The 18689-nt window shown below is 34.1% G+C and overlaps 1 protein-coding gene across 1 annotated transcript in view; it reads right to left on the bottom strand.

Annotated features, from left to right (window-relative positions):
• Positions 1–10510: 10510 nt before the first annotated feature.
• Positions 10511–18689, bottom strand: part of LOC129231314 (microtubule-associated protein 2-like) — a 59947-nt gene continuing 51768 nt past the window's right edge. Inside the window, exons 6-7 of the mRNA XM_054865604.1 lie at positions 13128–13304; positions 10511–11341 (exon numbers count right to left, since the gene is read on the bottom strand). Coding sequence (XP_054721579.1) covers positions 11081–11341; positions 13128–13304 — 438 coding nt within the window. The 3' untranslated portion in view covers positions 10511–11080. The remainder of the gene's footprint in view (positions 11342–13127; positions 13305–18689) is intronic.

Below are 18689 nucleotides of genomic sequence, written 5' to 3'. Positions count from 1 at the left end.
CTTTACAAAAATAGGGTTTTCACATTAAAAAAATCTTATAACCTATAGTACAAATAATCCAGCTGACCTAAACAAAAAGTAAATTTCTAATTTCATCTGAGCCCTATTCTTATCAAATCAACAGAAACAAACGCATGTACAGAAGTGCATGGGGAATAATTCTTCCTATTTTGAATAAAAACAATTCTCCTTTCTCTCTCTCCCCCTCCCCCCCCATTTTTCATTCTGACAAATAGAATAAAGATCTATAATGTAGTGCTTTGTTTCAGAGCTACAAGTATGCAATATAGTGTAACATGACAAGGCGGTGAGGGGTTTGATAAAGTATGACACATTATGACGAAGGAAGGGAGAGAGTCAAAAATATTGAATTAATTGGGATGTCATTTATGGATAGCCCCCTTATGCATTGTTGAAAATTCTATATTTTAAAATCTGGTTAATATTTCCACAGCTGCTAGAGGACGTGGACGAGCTAAGGGCCTATTTCCACGACGAAAATAAGAAGTGTATGAAAACTGTTCACTGTTTTAAAGTTATTGACCTACTTACGAGGATACTTACTTTATCTTTTATGTTATTTCATATTTTTGCAGATGTGCATTTAAATAAATGTGAGATTTAAATAAATCATGTGTTATTTTAAAATTTATTTTCTTCACCACTTTCACAGTTGTATGGTTTTAAATTCTTTTAATCTGTTGGATTTCATAAATATAGATAGGTAAACATATTCATTGAAGTTAGAAAGGCTTTAGAGCTTAATCGATTATTGTTGTGCATGATTAATCTTATATGGAGCTTATAATCACCATAAATTTTTAAAGAAGTAGCTTTATGATTTGAATGTTATTTAAAAAAAAAAAAATGTTGCCTTGTGAAATGATTTTTCTTTGTGATCAAAATATAACACAAAAAAGAAAAAAAAAATAGATAAACAAGTGAGAGGTAATTTTGAATTAAAGCTAGTGGGAGACTATTTTCTTCAACTTTGATATGAATTTATCGTTTGCTAATCTTCCTCAGTGAAAAAGTTTTGACAAGGTAGTTCTGAAGTAATTCAGTAATTCTTTCCAAGGAACATTTTTGCATGCAGGGTTACTTTATAACCAAAGATGGGTGTCAATTAAGAATTTGACCAAAAGTACCCCAGGGCATGTACTATGAATTAACGAATCAAAAATACATCAGAGGACTCAAACTTCATGTCGGTTCTTACTTTTTGGGGAACTGGATTCTGCCACTCAGCGCCTTAATCCTACAAAATCTCTAGGCCCTAGCAGTCAAAAAACAAGTACTGACTCCGACCCAGGTGTGGATACAGGGGAAAGGTCATGGGAGTCATGGCCCCTCCCCCCAAAACCATCATTGGGTTTTCCATTTTGTGAATAAAATGTAAACAATTGCAGTAATCTTCACAATTCACTAAAATATTTTTAAAGTTAATATTTGAAATACTACTTCATATCATTGCTTATGAAATTAATTAGTAACGTTTTGCCCTATTAGGTACATTATTCCTGGCCAATTTGGTGATTTTTATTGACACCCAAGCTATTTCAGATTTTTTTCAATACCAAAACCGTAAGTTCGTTCTTAGGGGAGGGGGGATGGGGGGTCATTCATCAGCATGACATCATGGTGGTCTGTATCGGGGCCGCAAAGCTTATACCTGCAAGCTTATAGCTACTTTTAGTTGTTTGAATATATATTACAGCAAAGCAGTTGGGGTTTCCTGTGCATTTCGTTGGAGAATCCATTGGAGAGCATCCTCAAGGACTCGGTAATGTATAGCACAGGGTTTAAGCTGGGTTCAAAAGTTCTTTAGCATAAAAGCTAAAATTGATGGAAAAATGTTAGCAAAATGCTAAAATGTTTCACATTCTCATATATTTATATATGCCTCAGTGTTTCATCTCCAGTTGAAAATAAAATTCATATTTCATTTGTGACATCCTTGAAGAAATAAGTACAACAGCAATTTTTTAAAGCATAAAATAAAAAAAGAAAACATAATTGGTGTTTAGAACGTTGCAGTCCCCTCCTCCTAATAAAGCAGTTTTTGGGGGGGACATAATGCTGGATAAGACTAATAGTTATTGAACTTAATTGTAGTTTAAACATCTTAGCTAAGATTCAAAAAAGATTAAGTTGATTATCGCCATGCACGCTTCCTCTCTAGGATCATACATTTCTTCTTTTTTAAAAAACTAATTTTTTTTTTTTTATTTGAGCAAAAAAGCGAAAATGCATTGCTTTATTTTCGCAATTCAGATAGTGTTTTCGCATTATGCGGAAAAATGCGACCGTAGCGGAAACCCTGGTGGTATAGCAAGGAGTTTGATAGTTCTCCTCAAGGAGCAACACAGCTGGTTTTCTGTTCCTTGTGCTAACATATCTTTATACTCCCTCAGACTTTTACATGTAGAAGCAGTTCTATATCAGCTAAGAGTTTAAGTACCTATTTAAAAACACTATTCAAAACTTTTTATGTAATAGCATAATTGTACTTTTCAATTCTGTTGAGGGTTTTATTTAAAAATCTCACAACAACAACATATTTCCTAATTTTAAAATTAGAACCTTCTTTGGCAGAGCATAAACACTTTAAAAAACTCCGTCTGAGAGATTTGGAAAAGAAAAGAAAAGCTAAAAGTAAAACTCTAAACAGGAAACGATGCAAGTTATCAGCAACGGATTAAGAGAGCAACTTTAGACTCTTAATACTCAGGGCTCAGTTACATGGCTTTTATTATGGAGGATGTAGAAGAACTGAAAGTTGTAGGAGGTTTAGAAAACGTTGACACAGTTGGGCATTTACTTCTTATAGATTTTGTTAAAAAGTTTACGGAATTTTGTTATTGTAGAATTTAATGAGCTCAGGTTTCCAAATATAGCTGTTCATGCGAGAGAAGAAGGAGCTAAGTTTAAATCAAAATGAAGCATTTTATTGACATCATACATAATGAAATCGAACGTTCAAACTACCCACCATTTTGGATCAAAAGTCCCAGGCGGACTCTGTTCCCTCGGATGATGAATGTTGCTTCTGGCTACGACTCAACGCTATCTTACAGCAGTGCCACAGAAATTTTGAATATAGCCTACTTTGAGCTCAAAGATGCTTATATACACTATCGCAAAAAAATATATGCACCTAGAAGAATTAGAGGCACAATAGTGAAACTGGGCACAAATGCAGTTTGGTAGCCGATATGCAAATGATTTCAGCTCCAATGAAACAAGGATAATCGCGCTATGAGCATGTGAGTTGCACAGGTGGGAGAGTTTAAAAGCATGAGTACTTGTGCCGTAGGGCTATTCAATTGAATCTGTTGACTTCGGTGGACTGTATTGTGACTTAAGATGCCTCTAAGGCGTAGCCGGCGGCTGCACGAACAGCTGATGGGGTTTGATAGGGGCTTTATAATAGGCCTCAGAGAAGCAGGTTGGTCAAACAGGAGTATCGGCCGCCACCTTGGTCGGAGTGATATGGTAGTTGCTCGGTGTTGGCAACAGTGGATCACGGAAGGGAGAGTCTACCGTCGCAGAGGCTCTGGGCGTCCCAGGAACACAAATGAACGCGAGGATGGAGCAATCAAAAGAGTGGCCACTTCGGCACCGACAACTTCACGAGCATCGATTCAACGCCACTTACCTTCTTCCAGGCATCCGGTGGTATCAAGGGAACCCATTTGATTCGACTGGCCGAAGTTGGCTTAAGGAGCCAACGTCCATTAAGACGTTTGCCACTGACCCCACATCACAGGCAGTGTCGACTGGATTTTTGCCGACCTCGGGGCAGCTTGGAGTGTAACAGACTGGAGGCGTGTGATTTTCTGCGATGAATCCCGATTCAGTCTCAGTGCTGATGATCACCTTACACGTGTGTGGAGGCGCACCAGCCAGCGTTCCGATCCGGCATTTGTTGTCGAGCGGCATACAGCCATTTCACAAGGTGTGACAGTGTGGGGAGCGATTTCTTGGGACATACGATCACCTCTAGTTGTTCTCCAAGGCTTTTTGACAGCTCGCAGATACGTGGACAGCATTTTAATGCCGATTGTTCTGCCCATGCTATCAAGTCGCCCAGGTGCCATTTATCAGCAGGACATTGCTCGTCCACAATACTGCGCGACTCTCTCAACATTGTCTTCAGGGATATGACGTACTCCCATGGCCTCCAGGTCACCAGACCTTTCGCCAATAGAGCATGTCTGAGACGTGATGGGAAGGCAACTGCAGCCATCCCAGGATACAGGGGAATTAACGATGCAGTTGCAAAGATTTGCATGATCTTCCGCATGGGGTCATAAGTGACCTAATTGATTTGATGCCACGTCGTGTTTTGGCTTGTGTAGCTGCCAGAGGTGGCTTTACGACTTACTGATTAGTAACCTTTTGCATGTTGTAACTGTTTAATGAAATTATCTTTTATTCTGAATTTTTAATCATCTTATCTCCTTATACACTACATGCCTGCCAAGTTTCGTGAGTGTAGCTCAATTTGTTCTGGGTGCATATATTTTTTTGTGACAGAATGTATTTCATATTCGATTGGCTCCATGGTTTGGTAAAAGGTGAAACACCAGATAAAAGGAAACTGACGGAGCATGTTTTATACAATTACACGTTTTGTTTTGTTACAATACTGTTATTCAACTTTCGCCAAATCATATTTTTATTGTCCTTCGTTTCTGGCTAAAATCCACAACATTAACCCCCCCCCCCCCCTCCCAAAGTATCAACTGCTCTAAGCATCAAAGGTCTTTCACATTGCCAAGGGTGTTGGACAGGACAACTGTAACCTCTTTGTGTATGCAGAATTACTTATATATATATATATATATATTTTATGACTTAGCTTGTGGTATTGTTGGATTTTTTTTTAATCTTGAAGGTAAGTAATGTGATGCTTTTCAAATTTGTTGGGGCTTCTTTGTAACCCTGAAACACGCGTAACACATTGTTATTTTGTAGTTTTAAAGTTAGTTTTGTAGTTAGTTTTTCAGCATAAAGGTATTTAAAAATTTTTTTATCACTGCATTTCCTTCGTTTTTTTGGGGGGGGGGGTACAAACATTTATTTCTGGCATTATTAGCTTTAATTTCTCTCGTAAGCGCTAGTGTTAAATATTTCTCATCTATTTAAAAAAAGTAAGTTTAAAATTATAAAATCGCAAGAAATAAGTTGTTCGAGTGACACATTAAGAACGATTTCGATTTAAAAAAAAAAAAAGAACAGGTGATCAGAAGCCAATCAATCCCACTATCACATCAGGATTTTATAAAATTCGAATTTCTCTACAGAAAATCAAAAATAAAGAATGAAATGAGATGCTTTCTTGTTTTTCAGAGATCTTCGAACCAAACTGTTTCCTTCAAGATTATTTGGACCATTTTACCTTTAGGAGAAATTTTACCAGCTTAGCGAAATTGAACCATGACCCCAGGGCTCACCTCGGGAGGGAAATTATTAATTACTCCAGTGGGATTTCAAATTTAATTGAATAATAAAATGTGAGCTTACATCTATTCTAAAAAGAAGACAGAAAAAATCACTATGAAAAATTAAAACCAAAAACTTACAGCATCATTTTGAAGTTTGCCGAATCATCATGCGAAATTTGCCATTCAAGGAAAAATTTTGAGAGGTCACAGTGATCTCCCATTGGGATGCCCCATATGACACTCGTTTAAGACAAAGACTTGCACAGTTCTCACATATTCCCTGTGATTTCTCGTTGAGGGAGCTTTATTTTAGAATTGGATATATATTATTAAATTCACCCAAAGATGGCAGCACAGAACTTTACGTGCTGCTCCGAAGTTCATGTCATCTTTTAGAACCTTATTTTGATTTCTTTACTTTTTTTAAATGTTATCTTCAGTTTATTTTTTAATGTTCAAGTTTTCACTTATAACTTCAAATGTTTTTGAAATTGCTTTTACGCCGGTTAATTGAATCAGTCGCTTTAATGAATCAAAATGTCAAAAACAGAATGAAATCTAGCTTTATTGAATTAGCTGCTTTATGGAATCAAAACTGCTTAGAACAAATCTGATTCATGTAAGCGGCGGCCATTGCGATACTTTTCGGCTACCGCTGGTTCGACTAACGTCAAATGAGGCAGTGAGAAGCAAAGGGATGTAAGTGGTAGGTGAACCTCTACTGTATATCTTGGGGCAAGATATAGTACTAGTAGCCCTGGTATTTGCTGCTATACAGTAGGGTGGGTCATTTATTTATTTATTTATTTTTCGAAATGTTAAGGGGCAGAGGATTGAAAAGATACTAAATGGTCCCAAACTAACATGTGGGAAATTTTATTTCATGCTAAGTCTTTTTGACTCCGGATTGAGTTTGAAGTCTGAATTTCATTACCCAAATAGGATACGTCTCATGTAAGAATGCAGCAATAATAAATGCTACTTCGACTACAGAAACAAGTCATCAGAATTTCAAATTGCACCTTTTTCAAATTAACACTAGGTGTTAGAAGTAACTAAAATGTGTGAATCAGAGTCTGGAAATTGCCTGTGCAGGCGCAAGTTAACTTCACTATTTAAATGTAACCTCAAATGAAATAAAGTGAGTCAGATGTAGTTTTTCGTTGTATAAATGTTTTTTTAAACTCTATTTCATTATATTTATTATTATTTTCATATTTTTTCCCCACATGTATTTAAAAATTCCTTTCCTTATGACATCGTTTCTAAAATTCAATTTTTTCATTGAAATGTCATTTATTTATTATGATTAAATATGAAATGGTTGAAAATAAAAGGTTTTAATGTTGCCTTTTCTTGATCTTCAGATTTGTTAATCAAGTAGTTCAGTAAACATTTATGACTATGATATAGAATCAAATAAGTAACTTACATACACAAATAAATTTTTGTATAGATTAATTAATAGTTCTTTAAAATCAACTTGTAATTTGTTGAGGTAAAGTTTTTTTTAACCATTCTTTAATTGTATTATTTTTTTAGCCTTTTTGAATCTGTTTTTGAGTTTTAAGTTTTATGCATGCATTTCTCATATTTGTTGTTAGTTTATATGAACTTAGAATATAAACTACATAAAATAAAACAAATTTTAAAAATAGGTAAAAGCACCATAATGTACACTACTAAAGCAACAGTGTGTTAATCAAAGTAAATGTGTAAACTAAATTTAAATCCAAAAAAATGTAAGAAAAAAGTGAGACAGGAAAGGACTCGTCAGTTGTGAAAAATATTAGACAAATAAAATAATAAAAATTGAGATTAAGAGAACCTCCATTATTAGTTGGTGTTTTTGCACCTTTCTTCTCCGTTTTCATTATTTTATCATGTCTCACGCATGTTTCTGTGTGTTCGACATACACTACATGACCAAAAGTATTGAGACACTTTCAAAAATTCACATTTTAAAGGATTTCTAGAGAAATAAAAGAACAATTGCTTTGTAACTGTTCTCACACTAAAGGTATGTTTTAGCTGCCATTTTCCACTGAAAGTTATATCACCCATGCATTTAGGGGACCAGCAACAAATTGAGGAAAACAAATGTTTTTAAATCATTGTTCATCGTAAACAGCTGCGAATAAGCTGTATATTTCAGAAATTAGTTACCTTACTATGTACAATTTGTTTATGTACTTTCGAGAAAATATCACTGATATTCCTGAAGATATAAGCATTTTTCTCAGAACTACAAATTTTATTTGAAGGTTTTTGACTCATAACAGGCAAAGTTTTCCATCAAAGCATACCAAACTTTCAGAAAACTTGACAGCACGCAAAAAAAGTAATATATTAAAATTTGAAAGTAAAATGTCAAAAATTTGATTAAAATATGGACATTTAAAGTAATTTTTCTTTGCACATGTGCGAAAGATAGCAATTTATCTTTCATTATCCAAACCCCAACTGAATTCTCCAACTCATAATAAAATTTCAGTTCAATATCTTAAAAATTCGGAAAGTTATCAGCGATATAATCAGCTGAATTTGAATAGATTTTGGAGAGGCGACAACTCCTTAGGGGTCGTTCGCAAGTTTGCAACATCTGCTTGCAATCCCTCAGTGTGATTCATGATAAAAACATTTGTGAATGATCCCTCACCATTCACAGTCTGCCCAAGAGCTATTCAAATTGAGTTCATTAGAACGCTGATAACGCTTGGAATTTTTTAAGATATTGAACTGAAATTTTATTATGAGTTGGAAAATCTAGTTGGGGTTTAGATTATGAAAGTTATAAATTGCTATCTTTCACGCATGCACAAAGAAAAAATGCTTTAAACCTTCATATTTCATCACATTTTCAATATTTTAATTTCAAATTTTAATATTATACTTCTCTTGCATGCTGTCAAGTTTTCTAAAATTTTGGTAAGCTTTGATGGAAAACTTAACGCGTTATGAGCCAAAAACCTTCAAATAAAATTTGTAGTTCTGAAAGAAATGCTTATATCTTCATGAATATCAGTGATATTTTCTTGAAAGTACGTCAAATAATTGTACATAGTAAGGTTCCCAATTCCTGAAATTTACAGCTTATCCTCAACTATTTACGATGAACGATCAAAAAACATTTTCGTTTTCCTCAATTTGTTGCTGGTCCTCTAAATGCATAGGTGATATAACTTTCAGTTGAAAATGACAGCTAAAACATACCTTTTGTGTGCAAAAAGTTACAAAGCAATTGTTCTTTTATTACTCTAGAAATCCTTTAAAAAAAACCTTTTGAAAGTGTCCCAATACTTTTGGTCATATAGTGTATATCATCGCCTCAGAGCAACAGTAAGATCCCAGAAATAACACTAAGATATCTTTCTGTTGCTCTGAGGCGACGATATATATATTTGCTCAAGTTAGTGCAAAACGTAAGATTTTACTACTGCAATCTGCTCCAAATTAAAAATTTTACTGCTCCAAATCCACCATTTCCATCGAGTTTTAGTCGAAACATACCTGAACTGTAGAAAATACCAATCTTCATATTTGATGATATAAAACTGTTTAACACAGTAAAATCCTTTAGCATTCATGCAATAGAATGATGATAAAGCATTTCTCAAAAGTACTTATAAACTTTGCTGTGGCTCTTGTGCGTACCATTAGCTTCCCCGTCTAGAAACCAGAAAAATTCACCTATTGTGTTTGTCCCCATTAAATTTTTTTGGGAAATCCTTCATTATGCTCATCGCTGGCAATCCCCAAATCCAGAGAGAAATACAGAGTGCAGATGACTGGAAAAAAGTGCATTTTTTGTGATAAATTTTTGTGACCTGTAAGTTGTAAGCCTATTGCTTATTTACTTAATATACTGAGGAAATATTATTTCCATCCACTCAGATAAAAGTATCCCAAGTTGTTAATTCTAGCTCATTTAGTTTCGATCTGAACTCTGTCTCTCTCATCAGTTCCCAAATTTGTATCTTAATAAAAGAAATACTCCAATCTTTGGGCTTACTATCACATACGTATGATCCAAATCTTGCAATAAAATTTTAACATCATTAAATGAATTACAAATATCGTGAATTAATGTCTAATATGCAAAGGTGTAAAAATAGCAGAATGACAATAACTTTACATCTTGACATGATACAGAAATTTTAGAATTTAAAGTTAGAACCACGTGCCAAATTAGTCTACCTTTTTTCCAAAAAAAAGCTGACCAACTAATTTTATTTGTTCACCGGTGTCATATGAGCATTCATTCATACATAACTAACTGCTGAGGTTTCTTAAAGTTAAGCTCTTTAATTGTAGTCTTGTAATCAGGGCCGGATTTAAGGGAGGGCAGGCGGGGCTACTGCCCCTGGACCTCCACAATAAAGGGGCCCCCACAATGAAATTTTTACAAAATATCCTAACTTTCAAGGGTCAAAAAAATCAAAAATATCGGATATGTATCAAAGTATCGGATATTTTCGAAAATATGATAATCTTTTTGAACCTTGATTAGGGGCCTCCACACTTCCAAATCCGGCCCTGCTTGTAATTGCTTTAGAAACTCATCAATTCTTTAAATTGTAAATTGATGTATTCTGCTTCAACATCATTGAAATTGACTGGTAGAAAGTAACATGTCTAAAAAATAAGTCTTTCGGTTGTAGCCCTTTCCTTCTAATATTGTTTTACACTTTACCATTGTTATTCTACTGAATACTTTAAAATTTATTTCATTATTCAAACTAAGCTAAACCATAGCTGTGGCAAGGTTAACTTTGAAGCGTACATAATAGTGTGTTTCGGTTATTTGCAACCTTTACAATGTTGCCCAGTTAACTTTGCCACAACTTGAACTGCTATTTTCGAAATAGCATTGACATAAATATAAAGAATTGTTTTATTCATTCGTAGCCGCATAAAGATTAAGTTCCCTATACATAAGTTAACTTAAAAGTAATTCATGTGCAATGTAATGTATTTCAAGAGCTTAGAAAATATTTTCTACGCAAGGTAAATTCAATTTTGATATTTATTCATAACAAAATTTACAGAAAGTGAAAGAAATTCATCGCAAAAAAAAAAAAAAAAATGAAATAAATAAATAAAATCTTTGTCAAATGAGAGCATTTTCTCTTTATTTGTATCAATTTGCTCTCAGATTCGAAATGTTCTTAAAATATACAAGTGACTGTTAGGAAAAATCAATTCTTGCTGATTACACTTTTCTACTAGAAAAACTGCAATGAACAGTAACTGATTTTTCTACATTAGAAATTACATTTTCATTAGTTCTAACTACATTGTAAAAGCGGGTGTATGGGTTATTTCAGTAACAGTTTGAGAAGTTACAACAAAGATTTTAAATGCATTTATAATAATTGTTTGTGTGTTACGTTAAAGTTTTCCATATCAGTTTGAAGTGGCTAAACAGTAAAAGAGCTTCAACGATGAAAATTTAAAGCTGAGAAATCGAAATATGATTGCTGTATACAGACTGTGTTATACTGGCATCACAATGCTTGCATAGTTAATAGCCACGACAAGTTCATACACAAATAGTACGGTTAAAAATGAAATCAAAAATGCATAAAGTTCAGCAATTACTTATCGCACGGATATAATGTTACATTGTATCAACAATCAGGTTGTGTACCAGTTCCATTTACAGTTTCATTTCCTTGTAAATTAGATTCGTCTCTTTTTCCTTCAGTTTCCACTTTATCTGGAGAAATTGCAGGGGAAGCTTCATGGGAAATGGCGGCACCTTTGTCACCAGTGCCTCCATTGCACGTTACGTTAGTTTGCTTTTGATCTTCCTGGCTACAAGGACTGTCATCCTCACATAATGGCGGCATACTTTCCGGTGGTGCAGGGGAAGATGGTTGAACGGGGCTCTAAAAATAGGATAAAAATGAATATTACTCTTGATTAGTAAATTGCTTTCATTCAATTGTTACAGGTTAATATCTTATTATTTTTTTTCTTTGTCTGCAATAAAGTGCATTAAATTACACCACTTGACACTTTAACTATCCCATGTGGAAACAGACGAGCTGAGAAATCTAAGATTGCTCAGATTGCTTCTCCTTGGAATTTTGAGGAGGTAAGTGCCTGACTTTCTTCACATAGAGTCCAATTAATACAGTTATGCAAGTAGTACAAGACAAGTACTAACACAGAAGATTCAACTGAAATAGAGACATGGCGTTCAGGGTTATGAGGAGAATCGAGCCATATCATTGCTTCTTCAGGCACTAAATGAGCCAATGAGCAAGCTAACTTGTCCTTGGAAGCTAGTAATGCATATATTGACATGACAAGCAAATCGTCGCGAAAAAGACGAAAGGGCAATCTGAAAAAAATCGAAAAATGAGCTATGACCACAACAGAAATGTCCAAAGTCGATTTTATAATATGACCAATGGGCGTATCTCAACAATAAAGAGTAAAAAAGTTAGTCCCTTACACTGGTGGCGGTTCTCAAGCGATACAGTAAACTGAAAATCTTTAAATCGGGTTTATGCAAAATGCTTAAAAGTGATATACGCTTATTCGTCTTTTAGTGACTATGAAGCATGTTTCTCATTCATTCCCAGAAAATTATAAAGAAGTGTAAAAAGTAGACTATATACAAAACGCAAAGTGTATAGCGGCAACAAGAGATTAACTTAATTTCTCACTTTTAAAAGCTAGTGCCTGGAACAAAAGGGTGTTTACTCTAATTGCATCCCTAACCTTATCGCTGGAAGTTGCAGGTATCATTAATTTACAATATGAAAAATATTGCTTTTATGCTGGCAAAATTGACTTGTTTGTACATTTTTTTTTCTTGCATTTTTTTTTATTCTTAAATTCGTAATTCGAATACTCGACTTCCAAGTTTTAAACTGCAGTTAGAAATGGGAAAACAAATTTTCAAATTGAAAGCAGCAGTTTCAAGATTTCAATAAATCTCTTTGCCAGGCTAAGGGGGGAAAAATAAAGAGAATTTGAATTTTCGGCATCTCGAATTCAAATTATGTTCTTCGTAATCGCGCGCGTGTGTGTATGTACTCGTGTGTGTAGAATATGGACGCAACCAGGAGGTTGTGCTCGCTAGAGGAGCAGCATCGGAAGGGGCCGGTCGACGCTGGTGCTGCAGAGGAAGGTAGGGGAAAAATAAAAGGACGTCAGTCAAATGAAAGCAAGTGATTGCTCAATTAGTCAAAAAAAAAAAAAAAGTGAGAAATTTTTTGGACTAAAGTTCATTATAGAATATGATTCAGTAAACAGTTGTTCCCCGTAAAACAAAATCAATTAATGTAGATAATTATAACCAAATCAGAAGAATTATAAAGTCACTTTCCCAGTACTTGATGAAACGGTTTTTGCACAAAAAAATGTTCACTAATGTTACTTCAGCTTAACATTCAAAACCGAGTAAACGTACACATGTAATTCTGGTTTAAAATAAAATCAATGTATATGGATAATCTTAACCCAAGTAGAAAAATATAATCATTCCTTCAGTACCTGCTAAAATGGTGAATTTTGCTTAATTGTAACTGCATGACTGTCGAAATAAGAACTTTGTCTATGTTTCATCACTTTATGAAATGTTTTCCCATAGTTGAAGCAGTTTCTTACATTTTTCTGAGCTAATTGTTAATAATTATATAATAACTAATAAAAATATCAAACCTGTGTTTCTGAGCCTGACTCGGACCGAGAATGTATTTTGGCAGATGCCTTGTCCTTGAAATTTAGCTTTTCAGACTTAATACTGACATTTCCTCCGCCTGCCTTGTGCTTGGCGTTATCGAGAGAACCTACTTTTGGTTTAGCTTTCTCTTTGAAGTCAAGTTTCTCTGTAGCAACCTGAAATCACAGAGTGAAAACTATAAATAACATATACATATTTTGAATATGTGCTATATACATAGCTTTCATATAGTGTAAAATATTTATTTTCAGTTGGCGAACATTTAAACGACATTTTATCTGTGAAATACTATCGAGAACAAATTAATTATCTAATAATGAAATCCGAGAGTACATAACGTATGTGTAAATATCGGTCGCATTAATGTCAATGCTTTTGTGCCCGAATTGTTTTTTGTTTATGTTTGTGATTTCCCTAAATATGATTGGAAGGATATATAAGACCATATCAATAGATAGATTTCGTATTTTTTCACTATTGACTTATTAAATTTGAGACCGTTTAACTGCCAGAGAAAGAAGGAGTACCCGTGCTGTTTTATGTTTTTTTTTCAGTACTATACCATGATATGCAATTAATCCTATAGTTAATTACGAGGATCACTCATGGTTATAGCTGATATTCAGATAGAAAGAAGGGAAAAAAAAGTTCAAAATGTAACAATTCTCCTTTGCTCTCAAGAACCATGAGTGACCCACAAAATTATTTATTCTAGTTTGTACCAAGTATCAAGTGGTGTCTATATTAAAAAAAATTGTCATGAGTCACTCATTTCTTTTGAAGCAAAATGATCATATAGGGGAGTGCGGGGCAAAGTGACGTAGTTAAGATTACTTTTTTCAAGATGAAGAAATTGGAAATTTGTTTTGAAAAAAGTGAAAAATAAAATATTTCCCAATGAATTCCTTTTTATTTGATTGTTAAAGATATTTTCGATCACATAAAAAAAAGTAAATGAAAGAATGAATGAATAAATAAAAATAAAAGGAAACAATAAACGAATAATTAAATAGATAAATAAGTTAACATATGAGAAAAAATAAAAGAATGAATGAAATAGTGAATGAATAAGTGAATAAATGAATAAATAAGAGAATTTTTAAATGAAAGAATGCAAATGAGAAACTACTAATTAATGAATATGTAAGTGATTTATAAATGATTGAATAAGTAAATGAAATGAATTAATACACTTTGTCCCATCCACTTTGCCTCTCATGCACTTGACTAACTGTACAAAGCATTTGAAATACAAATAAGGTTAACATTAAACAAATAAATACTGCACCGAATATTAGTAGGTCTCAATTAATATTTAAAATGTTAATTTCAAAATTTTATCACTTAATAATAACAAAAATAATTTTTGACTTGCAACAAAATATTACAATATAAGTATCAATTTTTGAAAATTACTTGTATTATCATATTCTTTGATTTTCAGAGTTAATTTTTTCTTGACTGGAACAGACTACATGTGTTACTACATATTTAAAATATTGTTAGGAAGGTAGCGCTAAAAGCAGAGCAAATATTTCACCATTTCACTTTGCCCAACATTCCCCTACTTAACACCAAGGAATTCACGACCTTAAACTTTGACCTATACTTTAGAACCAGTAAGTCAGATTTGAGAGGAAAGAAGCTTTGTTTTTTATCACCAATAACACTAACATATATCCTGAAAGTTCAGAAAAATTGAAAGTGTCAACTATCAGGCCTCCAGTTTTTAAAAAATGGCATTTAAAACCGCAAAATGGCCATTTCCCCACTCTTATTTTTAAAAGACTCCTATAGCTACTGCAGACGATAATTGAAAACAGTTTGAGAATTAAATTACTAAAAAAACTATTTTCTCGTGCCCTAGTATTAAATATCGTCATCTGCTTTACCCCCCCCCCCCCATATGACAATTCCGCGTTATTTCTCTTTTAGGCAACGCTATACTACTGTAAGAGCACATGGGTAATTCTCCAAAATCCTAACAATATTATGTCCCAGTAGCCTAACACAAAAACTGTTTAGCTCAGTAAATGTTTTCATTTTTTTAATAGTTAGAAATAACTTATCTGATGTTATTCTACTCTTATTAAAACAATAACTCATTTAGTTTCTTCTACAAAATTTTTTAAATAACCAGAAAGTAACACTTTTGGCGTGTCCCCATCCGTTTTTCGAATGGATTTAAATTATTTAAAAATTTTATATCAATATTCCACAAATTCAATTCGTAGTACAAAATTAAGCACACTTAAAGGTGTAAAATAGCATTTTTTGATTAAATTATTTAAATCATCAAGGTACAACATTTAAACTTTATCCCCAGGTTTCATGTCATTCTCCTGTCCTAGGAATGAGTTCAATTATTATAGATTAAAAAAAGGAATTTTTGATTTGCTGTGCTACAACACTGTTTATTATCGCCATTTTGTTAGATTCCTTGAGTATTAAGTTCATATGATTTGTGTGCTGTTCTTACTAAAACTTTGAAGGAATGTAATGGGTATGCAACATTTTTGCTGTCATTCTCCTGAACAAAATTTCTATGTTAAATAAAAGAAGAAAAAAAATTATTCTACTCATATAGTGTGTAGTTGAATTAAGAGGTTAAAATCCAAAAATAACATTAGTTACCTTAATTATAATCCTGGGATTACGCAACAGGCAAATTGTATGGAAAATGTCATACTCCTGTCCTAAAAAAAATCTCCCTCACTTTTATTCATCTAACTGTTGCTCGAATAGGTTAGTGAAGTTGCTATAAATTTCGTAGTTGCTTTAAATTAAAATACATGTTATTAATATTGCAGATTCCCTTTTTGTTTTATGTTTGTACTTCCTGAACCATAAAACAAATCGCAGGTAATGAGAAGGTAACTTTTCTTTTTGTAAATTTTTTCATACTGTGTATGGCTAACTTAAAGTTTTAATCTAGCAATTGATTTTTTTTTCGTTGAAATGAATGTCCGTTATTCGAAATGTAAGCTATTCAAAGTGAATAATATGGAAAAACTTATGTGGGACTTGTACTCGAAGAAATTGGAGGTGTCCGTTAAGGGAGGTTTTACATAAATTTTGGTTTGCCGTTTAATAACCATACTTTTTGATTTAGGCTTCAGTTATTTCTTTATTACTGTAGTTACATCCCATGAAGAAATTCATTTTGTAACTATCCTGGTGCTGCTTGTCAGTCTCTTGCTATATGAAAGTTTGACCCCCTCTTTTGAGGGTGTAACATAGTTAAAGTGAGTTCCCTCTATTTTTCTCTTAATAAGTTCCTAACAAAGAATAAGTACAATTTTTTTTCAGCATTTTTATTTTTAAAAAAAATGTAATTGGAAAATGTCAGGTTTTTGGAGTATCACCCACATATTTTCGAGAACCACGATTTTCACAAAAATGAAGTTATCGGTAATGTAGCGAGCTGAAAGCTCGCGAAAATCAAAGCCTGTCGAAAGAAATTACTTTTTTACGGCGTATTTATTCCTTATCGCTGAGCCATAATGCCTTGAAGAGAAAGTGTGAAGACCAGCCGCTGTTTCAATGGCGAAAAACTAGACTTTAAATGGAGAAAAAGCAGAGGGCGCCAGGGTGCTCTCCGTTGCAATGAAAACTATTAGTACAGTAAAATTAGGGCAAAAAATGGCCAAACCCAAACATCCAATAAAAAAGGTGAAACCTGTTGCAAATTACTTCTTACCCTTCCAGCAAGAAAGGGTAAAAAGTCCCAGCAATTTGCGCGTCGTGTTTGGGGGGGGGGGGAAGGGGGGGGGGACGAAATAATCCTCTATTTAAATAAAAATAATTTCTATTACTTTAAAAAAATTCTGAAGCCTCGCAGAAACCACTCTATAATAGCAAAATAATAAACTCTCACAGAAAAAAATTCTACTTAACAGCGGTGCACAGGCGGGGGGTGGAATAGGGGGGGGGGTCCATGGAGCAGCTTTGCGTCATTGGAATTTTTAAGACAGTTTTTTCAAGAGGTATTTCTTTCTTTTTTGAGGGCTTTTACTCTGGATGGGTACTCCGTCACACTTAAGGGGTGCTCAATCTTTTTTTTTTGGCGGGGGGGGGGGGGGACCCTGAATTTACATTCTAAAATCAACTATTGCAGTGAAGTTCACGAAAAAATTTCCTTGATTTAAACTTTTCCGAAGTACAAAATGCCACACAATGATACGGCAATGTCAGAATGATAATTCTAAAAGATCTAAGAGAGCTCAGTAACCAAATTATTTGTGACTGGAGTTATTAAACTGGTTTAGAGCGCTGGGAAACAAAATTCCTGTGCAGCATAAAAATAGTCCAAATTGACCAAAGTTTCCCTACTTCTTCTTGATTAACTTACTTCAACTTTTCTACAATCTTTTGCCATCACCGTAAGGGGGGACAAACCGAAATTGCCAATTGTGAGACGGGCAATGCTGCAATTCTGCACCCTCTAAGTCGGTGGGGGTTCTCTTTTACAAACACCAAGCTACCTCTCTTTTACGCAACTGGTTATGTGAATTATGCTAAATATGCGGACATATACTTGCAACACTATCTGAAACTTTTGAGTACATTATGCGATAAAAAAAATTTGATCACAATCAAACATCAGCTATTCAACGATCTAACGCAGTGACGAATTCAGGTGGTCTAGAATCTGTAGTGATTCAACGACAGAACAAGTCTTGATGAGAGCAATGAGCAATAAAACAATAGAATGCTAAATATTTACACCTTTTGTCTCCCAGTTTGGAAATCACAATCCGTTTCTAAAGCCCCTAGATGTTTCTTCCCTCTCAAGTTAGTAGTGGTATTGCTCGCTGATGATAAGGTAAGTTGCGATGAGACCTTTAACTTTCGGGTAGTAACATCAAAGCATATTGAAGACAAACAATTTTGTGGCATTTCTTTGTAAAGGAGGTAAGCAGTTATGTCTTTAGCTTCTGTTACGAGAGTAGTTACTATCTGTAAAGATGTGTAAGCCGAAACCATCTTTTACACCGAATGGTATGAACAGTAAAGATGGAATAACAAATTGCTAAAAACTTCTGATACGAGTTATGCGCTGATCCTCCATCAGTATTCGATGAACCTGGTTTCAGAAGGAAAGAAATCATGTATCGTTAAAGTGCTATTATCTGAAGCAAAAGGTTCATCCACCATCACAGAACGAATAGCTGGTGTCATACGAGGCAGTGAGAAGTAAAGGGATGTAAGTGGACATTTTCAAGTTTTGAATAAAACGCGTTTAAAGATATCCTAGGTAGGCTTTCATTGATTTTCTTTTCTAAATCATACTGTATAGAAGCAACTACCGGGTCTACTAGTGCCATCTCTTGCCCCAAGATTGAGGAGAGGTTCACCAACCATTTGTACTGGTTATCTCCAAATTTTTAATTTTGCCACTTACATCCCTTTGCTTCTCACTGCCTCATATGTAAAAGATGGAAGATACCTGCTTGGTCATATTTTTGGTGATGATCTGTAAACTTCAAGGAAATATGCCAGCAATGCAGTGTATAGGTAATTTGTAAGTATGGGAAAGC

This window comes from Uloborus diversus, chromosome 10 (assembly GCF_026930045.1).
Source record: "Uloborus diversus isolate 005 chromosome 10, Udiv.v.3.1, whole genome shotgun sequence".
Classification (NCBI taxonomy): Eukaryota; Metazoa; Arthropoda; class Arachnida; order Araneae; family Uloboridae; genus Uloborus; species Uloborus diversus.
This window is presented reverse-complemented; position numbering and strand designations above follow the sequence as displayed.